Source organism: Dermochelys coriacea, chromosome 3 (genome assembly GCF_009764565.3).
Source record: "Dermochelys coriacea isolate rDerCor1 chromosome 3, rDerCor1.pri.v4, whole genome shotgun sequence".
NCBI classification, from domain to species: domain Eukaryota; kingdom Metazoa; phylum Chordata; order Testudines; family Dermochelyidae; genus Dermochelys; species Dermochelys coriacea.
This window is the reverse complement of record NC_050070.1, coordinates 141,544,888-141,564,545: the sequence shown is the minus strand read 5'-3', so window position 1 is coordinate 141,564,545 and position 19,658 is coordinate 141,544,888. Positions and strand designations below refer to the sequence as shown.

General features: G+C 36.9%; 1 protein-coding gene across 13 annotated transcripts in view; it reads left to right on the top strand.

Annotated features, from left to right (window-relative positions):
• Positions 1-19,658, top strand: part of CEP170 (centrosomal protein 170) — a 180,453-nt gene that overhangs the window by 65,414 nt on the left and 95,381 nt on the right. For 12 of the 13 annotated variants that reach the window (XM_038396364.2, XM_043511455.1, XM_043511454.1 and 9 more), the window contains exons 5-8: positions 1,879-1,937; positions 2,875-3,037; positions 5,521-5,655; positions 16,108-16,584. In XM_038396364.2, the coding sequence (XP_038252292.1) occupies positions 1,879-1,937; positions 2,875-3,037; positions 5,521-5,655; positions 16,108-16,584 (834 nt within the window). The remainder of the gene's footprint in view (positions 1-1,878; positions 1,938-2,874; positions 3,038-5,520; positions 5,656-16,107; positions 16,585-19,658) is intronic. The other variant, XM_043511456.1, reaches the window with a different exon arrangement.

Sequence of the window (19,658 nt, the reverse complement as noted above, 5' to 3'; positions counted from 1 at the left end):
AATTGGACACTTCAGTGAAATAATTATCACTCTCATGGAGCTGAAACAGAAGTTAACACAGAAAACTTATTCTCTTGGCTGGCGCAAACTCAGTGTTAAATAACTGAAACACAGCCTTGAGTTCCTCCAGGAAGGCCTTAATGTGGATGTATGAATGTCCCAGCAAAAAGGTGAAATCTCTATAATGTATAGAGGAATAGTATAATGATACAAGTATAATGTAATGTAATGTTAATAGCCTGTTCAAGAAAAGGAAGTTTTGTGTAAATTCCAACATTAAATGCTTCCTTAGGACAACAACCCATATTCCAGCCTTTCAAATTCAGCGCATGACCTTGGAACCTCTCGTTCAGCTCCTTACTGCACTACCCAGATTGAACTCCTTCAGGAGCTATCATTTCACTTCCTATCTATTAAGGTAGACATCTGGATAGCCGTTGTCTCCAATCAGATGAGTTTTGAAATCTGAATGTCTCTCCAGTGAGACCCTGTATTGTATTTTTAATTCAGACAGGTAGTCTTCACAATTCACTGATAATCTGAGTACTTGTGTCACCTGTATTGAGATCTGCTGGCCAGCTTCATGGCCATCTGTAAATTGAGCATATTGAGCATATCATCCAGTCTCTAGTCAATTTCATTTTTGGAAAAAGTCTTCTTTACACCCTAGTGGTCAGAGGAAGGAGGAGGGTAAATAAATACCTCATTTTAGATGTCCATATTTAAAGGATGAGTCTGCATCCCACCCTGGAGGCACAATCCTGTGAAAATTTGGTTGTAATGGATCTGTGGACTTGAGCATGATGAAGAATAGGAAAACTTATGTGTGCCTATCAGAAATTCCCCTTTTTTTTGAGTAATAAGATCCACAGATCTGGCCTGTACTGCAAACAAATAGAAAATCCAGAATAAAGATGGAAATTTACATCCAAAGGTTTGGGTTTGTTTCATTAGGGGACATTACCCATGCTCTGCAGTAGTATAAATTGTGTTTTTTCTTCTAAGTATAGTTAACACAATCTGTAATTTAAGAAAGTACAATTGAATCATCCTGCCTGTGGAAGGTGTCACAACTGGAGCTAACTTCAGGCGGCTAGGACATTAGCTTGCATCCAAAGACTTGACTGATCTTGTTTGAGCCCCACACTCCAAGTAGGCTAAGGTACCCTGTGGACCTCATTACTTAAAAAACAAAACAAAAAAAAACAAACAAAAAAACTTTCAATTAAGCACAGATAAATTTTCCAATTCTAGACACTGCTCTAAATGTTAGTATATTAAATGAAAAAAAAGAATAAGATGGTGACATAACGTTGGGCACATACACTAATACATAAATATATCTCATGATCTTTCATGGTCAATCCTTGTCCTCCCAAACCTTTGTTTACTGTCATTCCTTGTTGTATGCCTAATTTGTAAACTCTTCACAGCAAGGACTCATCATTTTTGTACTACTGTATTTACAAGGTACACATACTGTAGCTATTGTACTGTATTTATTACAAGTAATGAATCAAAATGTGTTTATTTTGACAAATATACTTCATAATATGCTAGTCATAAATGTAATTTTTTTTGAAAACAGTTATCTTAATAATATGAGACTACATTATAGTATCTTCTAGACCTTTTAGAAGCTGGATGAGACTGTCAGGGATTTTGTGAGAGCTTTTGTAAGTAAGCAAAGTAAGAATTTATCAAATTTCTAATCTTGTATTGTTTGCTGTATTCAATCTATAAGTTACATTTATTCCATTTTAAAGAAAAAAATCTCAATTTTTTGCTGTGGCTTATCTTAAAGTAAGACTTTGTCTCTAGTGTAAATTTTTTTGGAGCTGTGAAACTTTTCAGGTTGTTTTCCTTATCATTTCATACATACTAATCTTTTTACTGTAGTCAGAGGTGAAATGAGGGTCCCTGAAGAAGCCCTTAAGGTAATAACATGCAATCACTACTGTCACAGTTTAAGGGTTAACTGCACCTTTGGCCTCCCCTCCCCCCATTTTGCCTTCTCAGGGCAACCACTTAAGGTTTCAAGTTTTTTGGTGGTCATCTTTCTCATGTGGAGACTCATGTCTCTCTCTCCAGGCCGGGTTTTAGGTTTGCAATCCCTCTGCACCTCACTGCGAGTTCTCCAGCAGATCTGACTTGGGTCCAGCAGTGGTTCACTCTTTCTCCAGATGCTAGACTACAACATTGCAGACCAGTTATTAACCAGCATTCACAAAACAAAGTACATTTATTCTTGAGTCATAAGCATCAAAGACCAAGCGTTAAAAGCAAAGAAACAAACAAACAAAAAACAAACACCCCCATCATCTAACAGATTTACACATATGCTAAAAGCTTACTAGAAGTCACTCCACCTCCAGCATTTGGCTCTGGTAGGTTTCAGTCTTTGATATTCCTCCACTGGGTTTTCTCTCCTGGTTTTACAATTTCACGTCATGTTTCAGATCAAGAGCAAGAACATCCTGGTGCAGTTTAGCTGTTTCTTCATAAAATTTGGGTTTTTGATCTCTGGCTGACTGTAACAGATAACACCAGTCAGTGCTCTTCTTCTCAGGGGGAAAAGCTTTAAAGTTTGAGTTTTTGAGTAACTGGCATTTTGTATTAACCACCCAATCCCCCAGGAAACCCAATTCACTGAACCAGGACACCGAAAAGGCATTCAACATCTATTATAGCAGAAGTCCATGCCTCTCTGGCACATTTCGATATACTAGTCTTTCGAAGTCCTCATGCTTCCCATATTTCCATCTGTCACACCTTTATTTATGTATTCTGTCCTCTGTATATGTATAACTATAGCTTATGCAGTTTATTTTAGTTGAGATCTTTTTTCTTTTTTTTTTCTTAAATGTTGTTTAGCATGAAAAATTTACAAGTCAACTCCAGTTATCCCAAAAATCCTCAGAGGCAGAAGGATCAAAGCCAGTCAGCTCCACAGGTGTAGAGCCAAAGGTACCTGATGCCACAGGTGAAGTGCATCACAAAGCTACAGAAGCATTGAAATCTGAAGAAAAATCTATGGGTGAGATAAATTTTTGTAGCAATACAAAGTATAATTAGAGAAGGCAGGTTTTTTCTTTCCTCAGATATTTCAGCAGATACTGTAGACATGTTGCAGAAGAGATTTTTAAATATATATTTTTTAAAAGGTTTAATAATAACCCTCAGAATTTCTAGCTTTCTTTATCACAGCATCTAGACATGAATATAAAAACTTGCATAAGTTTTTTGCTCTGAGTTTTCTGAATTTCCAGCTCTTCCCCTGCACACAGCCACCACACCCAGTGCAAACTTTTGTGAACCTTAGCAGTGGTAGAGTGGCACTTTATTGAATTTATTCACTAATGAGACACTTCAGTTAGTTAACCAGTAATATTTTTTAGTAATCTTCCATTCTTGATAGTTCTATTTTGTTGTATTTTTCTGTAATATTTTTCTGTTTTAGTAGGTTATAGCATAATTTATTATTTTTTCTGGTTATATTAATATTATTTGTATTACTTTAGCGCTTAGGGACCCTGATAATGGACCAGGACACCATTGTGCTCGGCGCAGTGCTAACACAGAAGAAAGGACAGTCTTTGTCCCAGAGAACGTACAGTCACCTGAGAGGTAGGAGATATGGATTCAAATCTTCTCTCTGTCTGATTCAGAAGATGGATTTGAATCCACATCTCCTATCTCCTAGGTGAGCATCTTACTCAACAGGCTATATAGTTGTTTGTTCTCTCTCTCTCTCCTCCCCTTCTCCCCCCACCCATGAATATTTTTGTAAAGTTGGAACAGCTTCATTATGAGCAATTGAGAGCAGAATACCCTATAGTCTACTGGTTAGGGCACTCAGCTGCTAGGGGAGAGATCTGCGTTCAAGGCCCTGCTCCCATGAATATTTAAGTATTTATACAAAATGGAACGTATTCAACAGGAGAGATTGAGAGTAACCCACCCCTGAATAGCTATAGTTTGGTGGTTAGGATGCTCACCTGGGAAGGGAAGATCTTAATTTAGATCCCTATTCTAGAGTGGGAATTCAAACCTGGTTTTCCCATCTGCCATACAAGTGTCCTAATCATTGGGCTAACAGGGCGCACAGATTCTCTTTCTTATCAGAATCAACCTGAAAACATTTTCATTTTATTTAATTAAACTATTTGAAAAAATTTTCCGAGCTCTATTCAGAAGTGTACTGAGGTCTTGGTTTTTTTCTTCAGCCACTTGTTACATACATAAGTGTTTTCTATTGTTCATGCAGTTAAATACACTAAAATTCACTCTATCGTTTGTAGCTGGGTTTTTTTTAAACTACAGTATATTCTAAGGTAGAAGAACATTTTTTTGGAAGAAAAATAATTAGATATATGGGTATTTTAAATTATATTAAACATTTGAAGCGGCCATCCATTTATTTGTGGGTGAAGATTAACCCTTTGAATACTACTGAACAAATCATTATTTGCTAACAAGGTAGAAGTTCACAAATAGTCCTTATTTATGCATGCAAATAGTGCATATTACTGTCAAAATATATAATACTTTCAGATACTCTATTTTGTGCACCAAACAAAAATGTCCGATATAAAATTAGAGATATGGGAATTCTGAAAAGGAAACAGAGCTATTTTTACCATAGAGAGCACGTATACCCAGTCACTGAGGTATCTGGTGTTTGAAATACAATATAAAAGAAGATAAGATATATTCCGTTAGAACATCTGTATGATATTAAAATTGCCAAATCTTAATAGGGTGCAATATTGTCTTAAGAAATATGAGCTGTTCTTAATATGGAGAGCAGGTCAGAGCTCAACTGACTGGTTAGTCATGGAGGTGGAATAACAGTTTCATATCTAATTTCTTAACCCTTTCCTACTTTCAGATACTTGTACTATGTATATTATAACTAAATCATGAGATTTAGTTCTTTTTTGATAGTAATATTTTCTTAGTTAAATATGGCTTTAAAATAGTGTAGTTGAACTAACTAATATATAAGTGTGTACGTATTGGTGTTCTTTAATAACTCTAGTTCTCTAGTAACTGCCAGCTATTTGAAACCTTGGCAGCATTACAAAATTTGATCAGTTTTCCATGTGATAGGTATTCCAGCAAAAGTTCAATGTATGTAAAAGAGAGAATCATTTCACAGAAATGGTAGCTTTTAATAATGTGCTGATAATGAGTTGATTTGTCTTTTAAATGAAAGCAGAAAATAATATTTAAAAATACTATGCAGTAGCAGCAAGGTGTAGGTCACTTGTATTTGCATAAATTCCTAAACAAGCAGTTTTGGTCAGATCATTAGTAAGCTTTTATATTTAGCATGCAGGTCATTTGTCCAGACATTACATTGGTTTTGTATTGGAGGAAACACAAGCAATCAAACACTTTCAACTTTCAACATACAAGATACATCGGAACTTCTCTTTCTCCTTGTCACTTGTAACTAAATATCTTACGTAAAGTAAATGGTGAAGTAATTTCTTTGGCTTTGGAATATTTTTATAGATCTTTCTGCCATGCCTCGTGGTACACCTTTGTATGGACAGCCATCCTGGTGGGGTGAGGATGAGGCTGATGAAAAAAATGGTTGCAAACAAGATGTCAAACATGAAGAAAAAATACATGAAACAGGAGCTTCAGGTGAGACTGTTCAGAAAACATTTCAATTTGTAGTATCTTTTTTACTCTTTAGTAAGTAAGTAGCTCTTAAAATGTGGGACCCCACAGAGGTATATAAGAAAGATAACTATTTTTCAATAATGACTTATTAATCAATTTTGAATGTTCTTTTATCACTGTTAAATACTGTTGCTTCACTAGTTTCTGAACTTTATGCTACAGAGTTGCCTTTCTCTGTTGACCTTCTATTTTTGTCACTGTTTTATGATAGCAAAGTACTTCAGATTTTCAACATATTGGAGTCTATGGCTGAAATCCTGGCCCTATTGAAGTTAGAGGCAAACGCCCATTAATTTTAATGGAGCTAGGATTTTGCCCTTTGTGAATGCCTTCTTTAGTTCTCCTAAACTATTGTCATGATGCAGTGGGCATCATATTCTCCAAATATTTAATAAGGCTGTGCTTACATGAACAAAAAGGATATAAATACATGTTGGAGATTCTGACTGCTTGAGAAATTTCTCAACTTCATTCTGTTTAATACCAATTCACATAGGTGCTGGAACTAAGGGATTTGAGGGTGCTGCTGCACCCCCTGTTTTGAAGTGGTTTCCATCATATACAGGGTTTAAAGTTTGGTTCAATGGCTCTCAGCACCCCCACTATAAAAATTGTTTCAGCACCCCTAGCAATTCAACCCAGACAAAGATTTAATTATTTGATTCCATGTAATATCCACTATACATTTAATCCAAATTCTAATAAATGAGATTGTTAACCAGCCAGGTTTCTGGATTGCTGACAATTATTCAGTGATAAAAGCTAGGATAAGTTTGGCTAGTAAAAAAGAAAAAATAGCAGTTCAACAATAACAGTACTGTACTATTCTGAGTACAGAGTATGTTACTTAAATCACTTTGTACACAGTACAATAGCTTACTAATGGATATAGTGAGTAAAGTCATTCTTCCGAGCTAGTATTGATCTAATAGTGATTAAATTCACATCTGTCATTTGGTATAATAAAAATTAATCCATAGTAATGGACACTGTCACCAAATCAATATCTCTGACTGTGTAGCTCACGAAAGCTTATGCTCTAATAAATTTGTTAGTCTCTAAGGTGCCACAAGTTCTCCTTTTCTTTTTGCGAATACAGACTAACACGGCTGCTACTCTGAAACCTGTGAAAATAAATGGTTCTGTTTTGTTTTGCTGTGTGGATGCCAGCAGTACAAGATTCCTTCTGGCAACATTCTGTGCTACTGTCATTCCTTAATGTTCCATCAGCGTTAATGTTAGTCCATATTTAATGCAAAAAAAAATTGCATGTTCTGATTTATATGTTAAATTTGCAAGGAAAATGCTTGTTGTAATGTTCATTTACCCATAGTTTCTGTAACTAGGACTTTCCATTTCTACTAGTTATGCTGTTAAAAGTTAGTTTGTGTAAAATATATGGCCAAAACTTACAAACGTGGGTACCTAAAGTTAGGCTCCTAAATCCATCATGAGGGTATTTAAATAAAAGTGGACTCACTTTGGAAAGTGTTGAACGCTGACAAATCCTATTTAAATCAAGGCAAATCCAAGCCACTTTTATTTAGGTGCCTATACATGGATTTGGGAGCCTTACTTTAGACTTCCGTGTGTGTGTGTGAAGGTGGGTTTTAAAAAAAAATTGGAATGATTTTTGTGTCCTTTCTCCTTTTACATCATCTGTTTTAGTTGCCATGAATCCTACCAGAGAGGGGTTGGAGCAAGCCCAAGAAGTCTCTTAAAATAACCCAAAATAACTTAAAAATGTAGTGAACTTAAAATCCAATATCTTAGGACCTTTGGGGACTATATGTGAGTTTGGCAGCCTTAGATTTCTGCGTTCTAATGGAATAAAGCTTTCACCACTAGGGCTTTAGATTAGTGGGTAGAGACTGGGTAAAGACCTTCAAAGGTTTCTTTTAAAGTGATGACTTTTTATGTAAACATTTTTTTGGTCACATTCTGAGGTTTTTATGGCTCTCCTTGAGTCTACATTTGGTCTAAGACACTAGTTTTACAGGCATAGGTATACAGAAATAGTCACAATAATTTGCGTGAAACTCTCTAAATTTCACTACAAAAATCTGTACTGTATGTAGGATAAATTAAATGCAGGATGGTGTGATATAAAGGGTTTGTGAATACTTGTCTGAGATAACATAACTGCATAACTCATTTGTAGGTTCACCAACCTGCACTTCATGTTAATTAAAAAACTGTTTCTCTGAAGATAACATTTTTGCAGCATTCTCACTTCCGGGTCCCAATTCCCTAGCAAGGGACAGGTAGAATTCCGTGAATTCGGTGGGGTTTTGGTCTGTAAAGTTCGTGGTAGAGTTTTATTCAGGTTCCCTGTTACCGTAATAAAGTCATCAATGACTATCTTCTGAAGCGAAACAAGTGACTAACAGCTGTTATATGTGGTTCTGTCTCCATTCCTCTTAACATAGGGAAAATTGCATGTGTTGTAGGGCTGGATAAGGAAAAATATCTGTTTGCTGTCTGTGAAGGCAAGTAGAAAGCAGTGAGCTTTAGCATCATAGCACTTTTCTCCCTCAAGCTCTCTGATGAGCTCTTACCTTCTTCATCTCTTTGTGGCCCTCCCTCTAAAATATGGAATATATGGTCTTAGTGGTAGGGTGGTCCACCTTCTTCCTTTTTAAAATTGGGGGATTGTAAAACACTGTTCATGAAATCTTCCACTCTGCCATCCTTCTGTCCCTTCCATGGTGTTATTGCCGCCACCTCCTTTTTTCTCACCTGGTCAGATGTCAACATTTATGGCATTGTTCACTCCATAGGTCAGTAGTCCTGACTGGTCTTCTGATTCAGAGGACGAATATTGTATGTGAACATGTGGGAGGATAGTTTTTCTTTTAAGAAAACAAAAGTCAAATGAAGAAGGGTAATTTTAAGAGGGATTTAAAAAAAATATTGTATTCATTTTTGTTAGTTTAATGCCACATTTTGAATTGTGAAATTGTGTAATTCTGTGGTTTTCTTGTAATTTTTATGTAGGACTATTTTTTAAAAAAATAAAAAAAAATTTCTGCAGAATATATGTTATGCTGAAATAACACCACTTTTTGGGTGACTTCTGAAGATCTCACCTAAGGTATGAAAGTACTCCAGAATGGTGTGCAATTTGTAGTCCTTATTTTATTCATACATTAAAATTGTTTTCTTCATAATAGCATAAGTACTTTGAAAGAGAGGAGTGGCTTCTACAGTGCTCTCTGAATTCAAAGAAAAGCAGATAAGAGAAGCCAACATCTGATTAAACCAACTAGTCAATGAGATCAAAACCTGCCTTAGCAGTAGAAGGGAAGGAAAAAGAAAGTTTGTCTGTGCTAGAGAAGAACTTCAGTAATGAATGGAAGTCTAAAGGATCTGCTTAATGTGCTCAGTTGTGGTAATTTACAAACAAAGTGAAGAATGGCAAGATTAGACAAAATTTTGATACAAGGTTATAAAAAAATATTTGGGCATGGAGCCTCACAGGAGAATACATAATGTGCATCATCTCACTGTGTGAAACAGTTCCATGTTATCTTTGAAATACCTTTTCTTTGGTTGTTTAATCATGAAGGTACCTGCTACAAACAGAATCACTGTAAGAGAGATTAAATAAAAATATTTGTTCAAATAGCTTCTTTTTTTAAATTGAAGGGTTATTACTTCTAACAAAGAATGGAATTCAGCTTCTGACAGAAGAATATAGTGAACAGACTTAAGTGAATAAAGTTGTACAAGAGCATTAAAGCCAAAAAAAAAAAAAAAGCCCCACGAAACAACAAAAAAACACAAACCCTATATTGGTGAATTTCTGGTTCCTTTCTCTAAAAGGATTCAAATTGCAAGGATTTAGAACTTTAAGATCCCACACAAAAAATAGTGATTTTATTTTCTTAATCACTTTAGGTTATCAGTAGACTTTCAAAATCAATCTCTGTGTTCCAACTTCTCTGTATGTGATGTAGAATGTTTATTAGTGTTGACGGAATGCCTGAGCAGACATGTCAGGTTGAAGGCCATCTTTAGGAGACAAAGGGCTTTGTCTGGACTGGCAGGAAGAAATGGGTTGTGGCTCCTTTACGTGTCCCCTCGCCCTCCTCCTCACCTGCCAGTCATCTCCTTCCCAACCTCAGAGGTAATCACCTGAGCTGGTGGGTGGGCTGGTAGGGCTCAGGTAAACCATTGGCCCCTGCACACATGGGGGAGTGTATATAAGCCCTGGCCTTCCAGCCTGAATCCCCTCTCATTTCTGGATTAACTGCTCCCTCTCTCCTATAGCTAGAATTAGGGTAGGACTGGGTTTTTTGGTCTACTGTAGTCAGTGTGATAGTTGCTTTTTGTGACTGGGAAGGAATTTTTTCATCACTGTCAGATTGGCTAGGGTGAGGATGGGGAGGGTTGGCATCCCCACAACAGCTCTGGAACCCTGTCAGGAGGTAAGGTTCAAGCTGTCATAATTTAGCAGGTGACAGGTGTACAATGCAGGTATTTGCTCCTTAAAGGTCCACTTCCCTGATAAACTAGCATTTGAATTAGCCTTCAAGACCATTCCTAAAGAAGGTGAGAACAGCTCCTAAAGTGTGGTTCTGTGAGGAGACCAACCCTCTTTCCCCAGACACTTAACCCTCATGTGAGGAGAGAGTGGTGGGGTCCCAGCAATGGGTTGGGAACCCACTTTGGAGGGCTGGGGGGCTAGTGGCAGCCCTCTACCAGATGAAAACAATTAAAGAAGGAACCATGATCTGCACTGTACAATTTATTGCTGAATAGGTTGAGTTAATGAGTTAAGTTTATTAAAATTATGACCTAATTAAATCACATCCCTTGGATCCTGTCTGTCTTCTGACATGTGCAGGACAAACAATTTTGTTCTATGTGGTATACCTTAGTAGGCTTCCCTCCCCCAGAAAACCTGCTTTTCTGTGATACTAGTATTTGCTGTAGAACTGTTCCAAAGTTATTAAATATTTTCACACACTTTAATACCAAATAAATTATTACATAGCCTTTTGTGGATGTGTATTCATGTGTGATGGAAACATTCTTTATTTATTATAATTCAAACTCCTGTGAAATTTCACATCTCTTTAAATGTTGTTTCAACTTTTTAGATCTAACCTGTAGTCCAGCACTGACCAGCTGAGATAGTAGCATATAATTTGCATTTTTTACATGGTAAATCATTGTTATCTCAGATATTTAACACAAACAAATAAAAGATATTTGAAACAGCCTTATTAATGCAAGACTGTCTAGAACAGTGGCCACCAAACTCTTTTGCTCATGCACCCCCCCCTTACCAGGTCTGCCCCGTCTGCCTAGAAGGTAAAGTTTACATTACAATAGATGGAGCATGGTTTAATGAGGAATTTGATATGCGAGATTTGTCGCTACTAAACCAGCTATATAAAATTAGCCTTTAAAGTCTCAAGTTAATGAGATTATTTTGGTATTATTGTCTTTCAACCTTAATGGAAACTCTAATGGAAAATCTTTCTAGTAAACAGAGCACAGTGGACTCGATTCCAAAAAGGCACATCCTTGTGCTTTTGTTAGAGAAATATAGTGATGTAATTTTATGAGCTATAGATCCATGAAATGGTATATACAGTATGACTTCATATATGACCCAATACTGCTGCTTTTGAGCTGAGTTCAAAGTACACTCATTTGCTCTAGCTTTCTCTGCTAGTGGAAAGTATACTGGGATCTAACTCTTCTCATCACACCCCTTTCCTCCACTCACCCGTTCTCCCCCACAAAAAAGTATTTGTGGTTTCATTAATTGCTGTAGAATTTGGCATCGCTAATTCTCCTCATCTGAATTTCTAAATGTGTAGGAATAGTGGACCAAAAACTTAAATTTTTAAATTCAGTTTAAGGCTTTGAGGAGAACATTTATTTAAGTTCTTCATACAGTACTTTATATGATAGGGACCTAAATATTTCTGAATTCCAACAGTGGGTAACTTTAAAGTATTTTTAATATGTAAAGTTTCTTTGCAGGTAACAAAAAACTGCCATTCTAAGGTAACACTAGAATATTAAATCTCTGAAAGATAAATTAAAAAGAGATCCAGGTGATCCTTAAAATTAAACAGTAAGGCCTCAGCAAAACACTTAGGTGCATGTTTAAATACTTTGAGGTACAGGGACCTAGAATAAGTGTGAGTAATGCTTATGTCAGCCTGTGCAAGGCTATGGAAGTGAACCTGCACAGCATGTCACAGGAGGCATTCTGAACTTTGTAGATCAGGGATCTTTTAAAATATTTAGACAATGAAAGATAGCTTCTAATCCTCTTTTTGTAATTTAGTCAGTTTACTACTTGTGAAAAGTGACATACAAAAGATAAAAACAAATGTTTAGAGAGCAACTTCACATATTTGCTAAAAGACAAGTTGCTATAACATAAAAATATGGGGAAATATTTGTATTTAATAGTGATAAATTCTTATTTAGATTTTTCTGGACCTGATGGGAAATATAGGACATAAAGTAAAGTCACTAGAAAATTGTGAACTATGAAAAGCAAACGGGCCAATAAAGGAAAAGAGAGAGGAAGTATGAAAGAAAAAGCAATAATCTGGAAAAGAATCAGAAAGGGAAAAACAGAATAAGAGATGAGAAGAATGGGATTCCGCTAGGTACTAATATTGGCACTTAGCTTCTGTCTCTGAAAAATTGTTACATTTGTTTTAAAATAGTGGCTAACAAGACTTTTCAAGAATTTTGGATTATTTTACTGGCATGTAAATCTGCCGTTCTGATCTCCAGTTCATGCTTTTAGGTTTATCTGTCTCTAACATTAGCATCTGGATTGATGGAGTGACTTTGTCATTTAAAAGAGAACATGGAAAAGCTATCAGTTTATTTATAGTCTTGCTACTGGACAAAATAGTCACAAACTAGTCTGCTAAAATAGAAGAAAGGACGGTAACTGCAGATCTTTTTCTTTGTTCCACTTTTGCTGAAATGCTCGTTTGAAAAAATCTGTGCAATGTCAGGTCATTTTTTGTGGTGTTAAAGTGGAAAATATATAAAATCACACCGTGTGAAGTACAGAAGAGAATTTTTGAATAATAAATAACCTGAATATTGTGGAAATAGTTTCTTAAAACTGTTGTGTTTTTCAGAAATGCAGTACAAGTGCCTTAAAAAAATCGCCAATCTTGCAGGCCAACAGATGAATTTCATTGAATAACCATGAGTACATATACATACATTCTTGTCCGGCAGGACGAATGGAATTTTAGGGCCCCATGATTATTTGTGCGTGTTCTAAAAAACCAACACAGCTGTAAAACTTGGTGCCAGAGAGGATACAAAGTGAGTTTTTTGCTGGGTTTTTTTACCCAAGTTGTGAGTTCATTCCAGTAAAATAATTTTCTGAATCCATTTATATTCAGATGAGATAATGTATTAGGCCAGGTATTCTCCAAACTCTTTTATAGTGTACACCACCACTCAGTGAAGCCAGTGTCTCATGGATAGCCTTCCTGCCCAATCATGATCACTCAGACTACCTCTGCTTCCAACTCTCATGATTCTATTTGCAATCACACAATATCCCTGTGGCAATTACAATGCTATTTGCTTCCCTGTTTGCCTCCCAGAACCTGCACCTGGTTCAGTTTCCTAGCTCAGGAACTGTGCAGGGTGGAAGATCTTCATCTCCATATACCCCCCCCCCCTTTATCCTCTGCCCCCGGCTACCAAGAAACTTACTCTCAACTCCTGCTTCCCCCATCTCACACCACTGCTCACAACCTTCCTTGCCTTCTCACAAATCTTCAAGCTCTACTTCCCAAGATAGGCTCTTTCCCTATCCAGGCTCCCTGCGCATGCAGTTCATGTGACGTCAGCCTTGACTTCTCCCACTATCCAGCGCATTCGCTTTGCTCTCCAGCGCTAAGCACCAACTGCATTTTCCCTTGTGCTCCTCTGATGCAAGACCAGGACATTGCTTCCTTCCTCTGACTTTTCCTGCACTCCCCACACCAGCCTGTTGCTGTCCTCTCCCCAACCCACTTCACCAAAATGATAATTTATAATCCATTCACAAATGCGTTTTTGTAGTTCCTATTTAGCTCAGAAATTGTTGTGATGAACCACTTAAGTGTTGTGTTTATGTAGTTATGTTTCAGTACTATGTACATTTTCCTGAGACACAGATTGCTTGGGCAGTGTGGATTACTTTATGGTATTATGAAGGCAAAGATGAGGCTATTTTAAAGACTCTTATTCATTTTAATCTCTACAAATCTAATATAATACCAGTAATTTAATTTAAAAAGATAACATAGTTGGAGCATTCCCCAAAAGGAGATCTGCATCAACATGAAACTTGGGTCTTTTTTGTTTTTGCTTATACTACAGTGGAACATAGAAGATTAAAACTATATTACATTTTGTTTCTTGTGCTTCTTAATCATTGAAAAAATCTCACCTTACAAGATTGCAAAAATTGTAGTTTGAAAAAAGTTCCTATTTTTTAGCTAATATATTTAGTTAAATTGTTTTTGTGCTTACTTTTAAAATAAATTCTTACCTGTTTTATGAGAAATCACTCATTGGCTTGTATGGGGAAATCTATAATTTTTTTTAAAATTACTCATCATACCTTTTTCTTTACCTAAATTATTTGAGATAAATTCATTCTTTGTCATAATTTAGGTTTGAACTAGATTGACTCCCAGTCTTAAAGTGCTCAGATCACATTTTATGTATTCCAATATGTTTTTTTCAGGCTATTTAAAGACCTCACTTTATACAAGAAATGGTGTCTTGATATGAAAGTCAAGAGAAGAATTTTACTTTTGATCTGATCTAGTTTGTACTTTTAAAATAGGTACAAAAATGTTTTACTGCAGAAAGCTACTTACTAAAGAAAGTAACTTATTACAAGGAATACAAATTGTTTAAAGAGATCTTATTCTGTAAGATTTGAAGCATGAGAATAAGGGGAAGATATACATTAATCCTCTCATCCCTCCTTAGTACCATTCATTCTTGAACTTTTCCAACCACTGTGTTACTCTCAAAGTAGTCCATATTATCAGGATCAAATAACCCATCCTGTTTTCTGTGGTTTCATCATCTTTTTGATCTTTTTTGTAAAGACACATGATACTGAAAATAAATCAAGACTTCTCAAAAAAGCAAATCTTTCCTGAAGAATAACAGGAAATATTTATAATTCATTTGTACATTTCTTTATTTATATTGCTACCTTACTGGCTTAATAACAGATTTCAGATACAAATTTAACTATCTTAGGTGGATACAATTTGTCTATTTTCAGCCACATGATGAACATATTAATAGGATTTTTAATACTTCTCTCTGTGTCCTAAAATCCTTTTCTACAAATCTTAATATGAATCGTGTAAAAAGTGTGAGAACCATTTGAATTATGTTTGGAGTCTGGCTTGCTGCTATTAACTTCTAGATGAATATCTCTTGCTTACTGTGCATCTTTACATCAGATATTTTGGCTCATATATTTCTTTTGCCAAATGCATGTGAAGGCTAGTTTCCTAAAAGGATACTGATTGCTTTGCTAACAGCCACATGAAAGCTTTAATTTAACATTCATTCAGGATGTGCAGTGGGACACTCATTCCCATCCCACTCCCCCACTTCTCCTGTTTTCTTTGCTCCATTCAAAAGCATGAAATTTATTAAATTCCTGAATTCTTTTGGCTACTGTAGTTTTTAGTCTGCTGTACTTGTGCTTTATAAATTGTGTTCAGTGAAATAGGGGTACGTATCATTAGGAATTTAGTTTATAATTCACCTTTTGTAAAAATATAGAACGTTTGTGTTATAAAACAGTCTCAAATGCCTGTTCTTGTTCTTTGTTTTAACTTTCACTTGGGAACTCATTTTTATCTTGCATTCATATTTGAATTATTTTTCCGAACAGTCTTGCTATGAAAAATTATACTGACTGTATAGCTTAGGAAATGAAGTCATATCAACCCCATCTAATTCAGGACACTTGTTCCATAAATCTAGACAGTGGCTTTTTGATGATTTCCAGGTAGCTCTGAATAGCAATATTATTTTTCAAAATATTAGCTCTTATGATTTTTTGAACTATTTTCTATGTTGCTATTAATATGAATCTCCTTCCATCATCCACAAATCTGTTGGATTGCAAATTTTCTTTGACAAATTCTAAGAGAACTTTCTGCCAGCTTGACATCCTTACAGTCATGGCTGTCCTCTCTTCAGTGACATTTTTCATATAGCAAAAATAACTTACAGTGCCAGAAGTACATTGTTCAGTCTTCTACATGGGCTTGTGCTGTTTTCCAGGAATTACTCCAGTGGCCTTTATAGGAATTCTGAAATTCCTTGAAGACCCCGAAGTTCCCCAGTATTGTGAAATCTATTTTTTATTTTTCTTAATAGGATGCAGCACAGATGTCAAGCAAGTTGAGGAGAAATCTTCAGCTGCAAATGAAGAAGAACTTTATCCTTTCTGTAGGGAGCCAAGTTACTTTGAAATTCCTACCAAAGAATTCCATCAACCTTCACAAATAGCAGAGAGCACTATTCATGAAATCCCAACAAAAGACACCCAAACCTCACATGCAGCAGGTGCAGGGCATGCTTCATTTACCATTGAATTTGATGACACCACTCCAGGAAAAGTAACTATCAAAGATCATGTGACAAAATTCACTTCAGATCAGCGCCACAAGCCAAAGAAATCTTCTCCTAGTGGACAGGACCTGCCTGGGCTTCAAACTGTGATGATGGCTGCTGAGAGTAAAGTAGCTGACTGGCTAGCACAGAACAATCCCCCTAGAATGATATGGGAAGCAACAGAGGAGGATTCCAAAAGTATTAAGAGTGATGTTCCAGTGTACTTGAAGAGGCTGAAAGGTAAAGTGAATAATTTCAGCTATATTTATTTCCTAAGGCTTCAGTCTTCCATAGAGGTCAAGGGTGGACCCCTGCAGTCTTGTGGAGTCCAGTTGAAGTCATTGTTGCATCTGTACAGGAGAGTGTGGTAGCAAATTTCTTTGCAGAATGGAGTCTTAAAAAAGTAAAACAGTTAATTTTAAATGATTCTACAGTAAGTATACTGACTGGAGTTGTGTTATGTTATTATACAGTTGAAGGCTTCATATGTTCCAAAAGCTTGCTCTTTGAAAGAAAAAACGTCTTGGGTAACGTTACACAATATATAAGACTCTACATACATTTGTTTACAAAAGTTGAATCATTCTTGATAATCAAAACTTGTGACTTAACACATGTTTCTGCAGTTTTTTCAACAGCAAACATTCTGTTGGATACATAAAAAAATCCTTTTGCTATAATCACATTCATGAGAGCTAAAGAAGATGCACATTAATGGCTAGAAATGCAGAATACAGAGATACTCTATTTAACATACTGATTTGGGACTCTGGATTCAACTTTAAGTCCATACTCTGATATAAACCAAAATGTTTTGTAATACATCAGTAAAATATTTTTATCAACCAAAGTTCCAGTTGATTTATTGCAGACTACAGATCCAATGACATTTCAAATGAAAATGAATTCAGCGGTGGGTAATAGCTTTTCAAAGGAGTAAAATATATGTGGGGATTTCATTAAAGAGAATTAATGAAAAATTCTGTTATGATTATTTGCTCATGAATATTCCACTGACATTCAAATTTTTCAGAAAGAAAACTTGATGACAAATATTTGTCTACTAATTTTGTACTTTTAAAAAATCCTGAAAGTTTAACAGTGCAATTATTACTACTTAGCTTTGTAACCTAAATATACTGTTCTGCTCAGTCAGTTGGGATTGAGTAAATGTTCTTTGTCTCTTACTGATCAAAAATTGTCTTTGAAAGCTGGCTTTTCCATACAAGTCTTAGAAACAGCAATATCACTGTGCTATTTGTGAAATAATAGCTTAGTATTATTTCAGTATTTTTAGGGCATAATATCACAGTTACTGCTTTCATGTTTTTGCTGTTCATGATATTGGAGTGTACTGGCTTCTTAAAAATTCTTTATACTATCAGACATATTACTGTGAAAAATGGGAAGAACTATTGCCTGGGGAGGCATATGCATGCAAGACTTGCATCCCTTTTATGGGTAGCAGAAACTTGAAGAAGTTTGTTACAAACACACGTTTACAGTTCTTTCAGTTGAAAATATATGTTGTACTGCAGGAATTTGTTCTGGATAATGCACTGTGTGACCTACTGTGTCACAGGTGGTCTCTTGCACTTCCCCTCTTCATGAGGGAATACCTACAACCACTCTGAAAGCTTGATTCTGAGCACTGTAGTGAAGTTTTTTAACATGTTGGTAACTTCTCCCTGTCTGTCTTCTATTCCTAGCTAAACCTCCAATGAAATCATGGTGCAAAAAATTGTGACCTATAAGTTTCACGACAGTATTACTATTGCTATATTGTGGTAGCACCTAGGGTCCCTAGTTTTAGACCAGGGCCCCCGGTGCTAGGCACTGTGCAAACGCATAATAAAAAGATGGCTCCTTCTTCAGAGTGCTTTCTGTCTAGGTTATCAGAATAGGTTGTGATGTGAAGATTATAAACACTCCAGTAATAAGAACAAGCCATGTAGAAGTACACTTTTATTCTAGTGTTAATATTAGAGGCAACAGCAAACAGAAAATCTAAAATGTCAAATCTTTAAAGGTTTTTTTCGTCTTATTAAGTTCTAGTGCAAAAGCCCATCTTTTAAACCTACTGTGTATAAATATGTATTGTGACAAAGGTCCTGCGCTACCTTGGTGGTCTTGCACTTATTGGCGGATTTGCTCACCTTGGAGCTTCGTGGCAGCCCTCAGCTTGGCTGTTTTTCTAAATTCACAGTCCAGGTCAACTCCTCCTGTGTCTGACCAGGAGTTGGGAGGATTTGGGGGGAACCCGGGACCGCCCTCTACTCCAGGTTCCAGCCCAGGGCCCTGTGCAATGCAGCTGTCTAGAGTGCCTCCTGGAACAGCTGTGCGACAGCTACAACTCCCTGGGCTACTTCCCCATGGCCTCCTCCCAACACCTTATTTATCCTCATCATAGAACCTTCCTCCTGGTGTCGTCTGATGCTTGTACACCTCAGTCCTCCAACAGTACGCGTTCACTCTCAGCTCCTAGTGCCTCTTGCTCTCAGCTCCTCACATGCACACCACAAACTGAAGTGAGCTCCTTTTAAAAACCCAGGTACCCTGATTAGCCTGCCTTAATTGATTCTAGAAGCTGCTTGATTGGCTGCAGATGTTCTAATCAGCCTGTCTTAATTGTCTCCAGAAGGTTCCTGATTGTTCTGGAACCTTCCCTGTTACCTTACCCAGGGAAAAGGGACTTACTTAGCCTGGGGCTTATATATCTGCCTTCTATTACTCTCCTATAGCCATCCTGACTGACTCTGTCACAGTATATGAATATTATATTAGTATGAATCATGGAATATTACCATAGTTCCAAGCTTCTTCCACATTCCTACTTGGTAATCCCAATTTTTTTTAAGTAGATATATTGCATTTTCATCCTTTAACAAAGGAAAGAGCAAAGACTCTAGATCACGGATGGGCAAACTTTTTGGCCCGAGGGCCACATCTGGGTGGGAAAATTGTATGCAGGGCCATGAATGTAGGGCTGGGGCAGGGGGTTGGGGTGCGGGAGGGAATGCGGTGTGTAGGAGGGAGTGCGGTGTGCAGGAAGGAGCTCAAAGCAACGGGTTGGGGCACAAGAGGGGGTGTGGAGTGCGGGAGGGGGCTCAGGGCAGGGGGTTGGGGTGCAGGGAAGGGTGCAGCAGGGGGCTCAGGACAGGGGGTTGGGGTGTGTGGGAAAGCAGGGAGCCTGCCTTAGCCCCACGGCGTCATGGGGTTGGCAATCCCGCGGGCCGAATCCAAAGCCCTGACGAGCCGGATCTGACCCGTGGGCCATAGTTTGCCGACCCCTGCTCTAGATGATGTCTGATTGC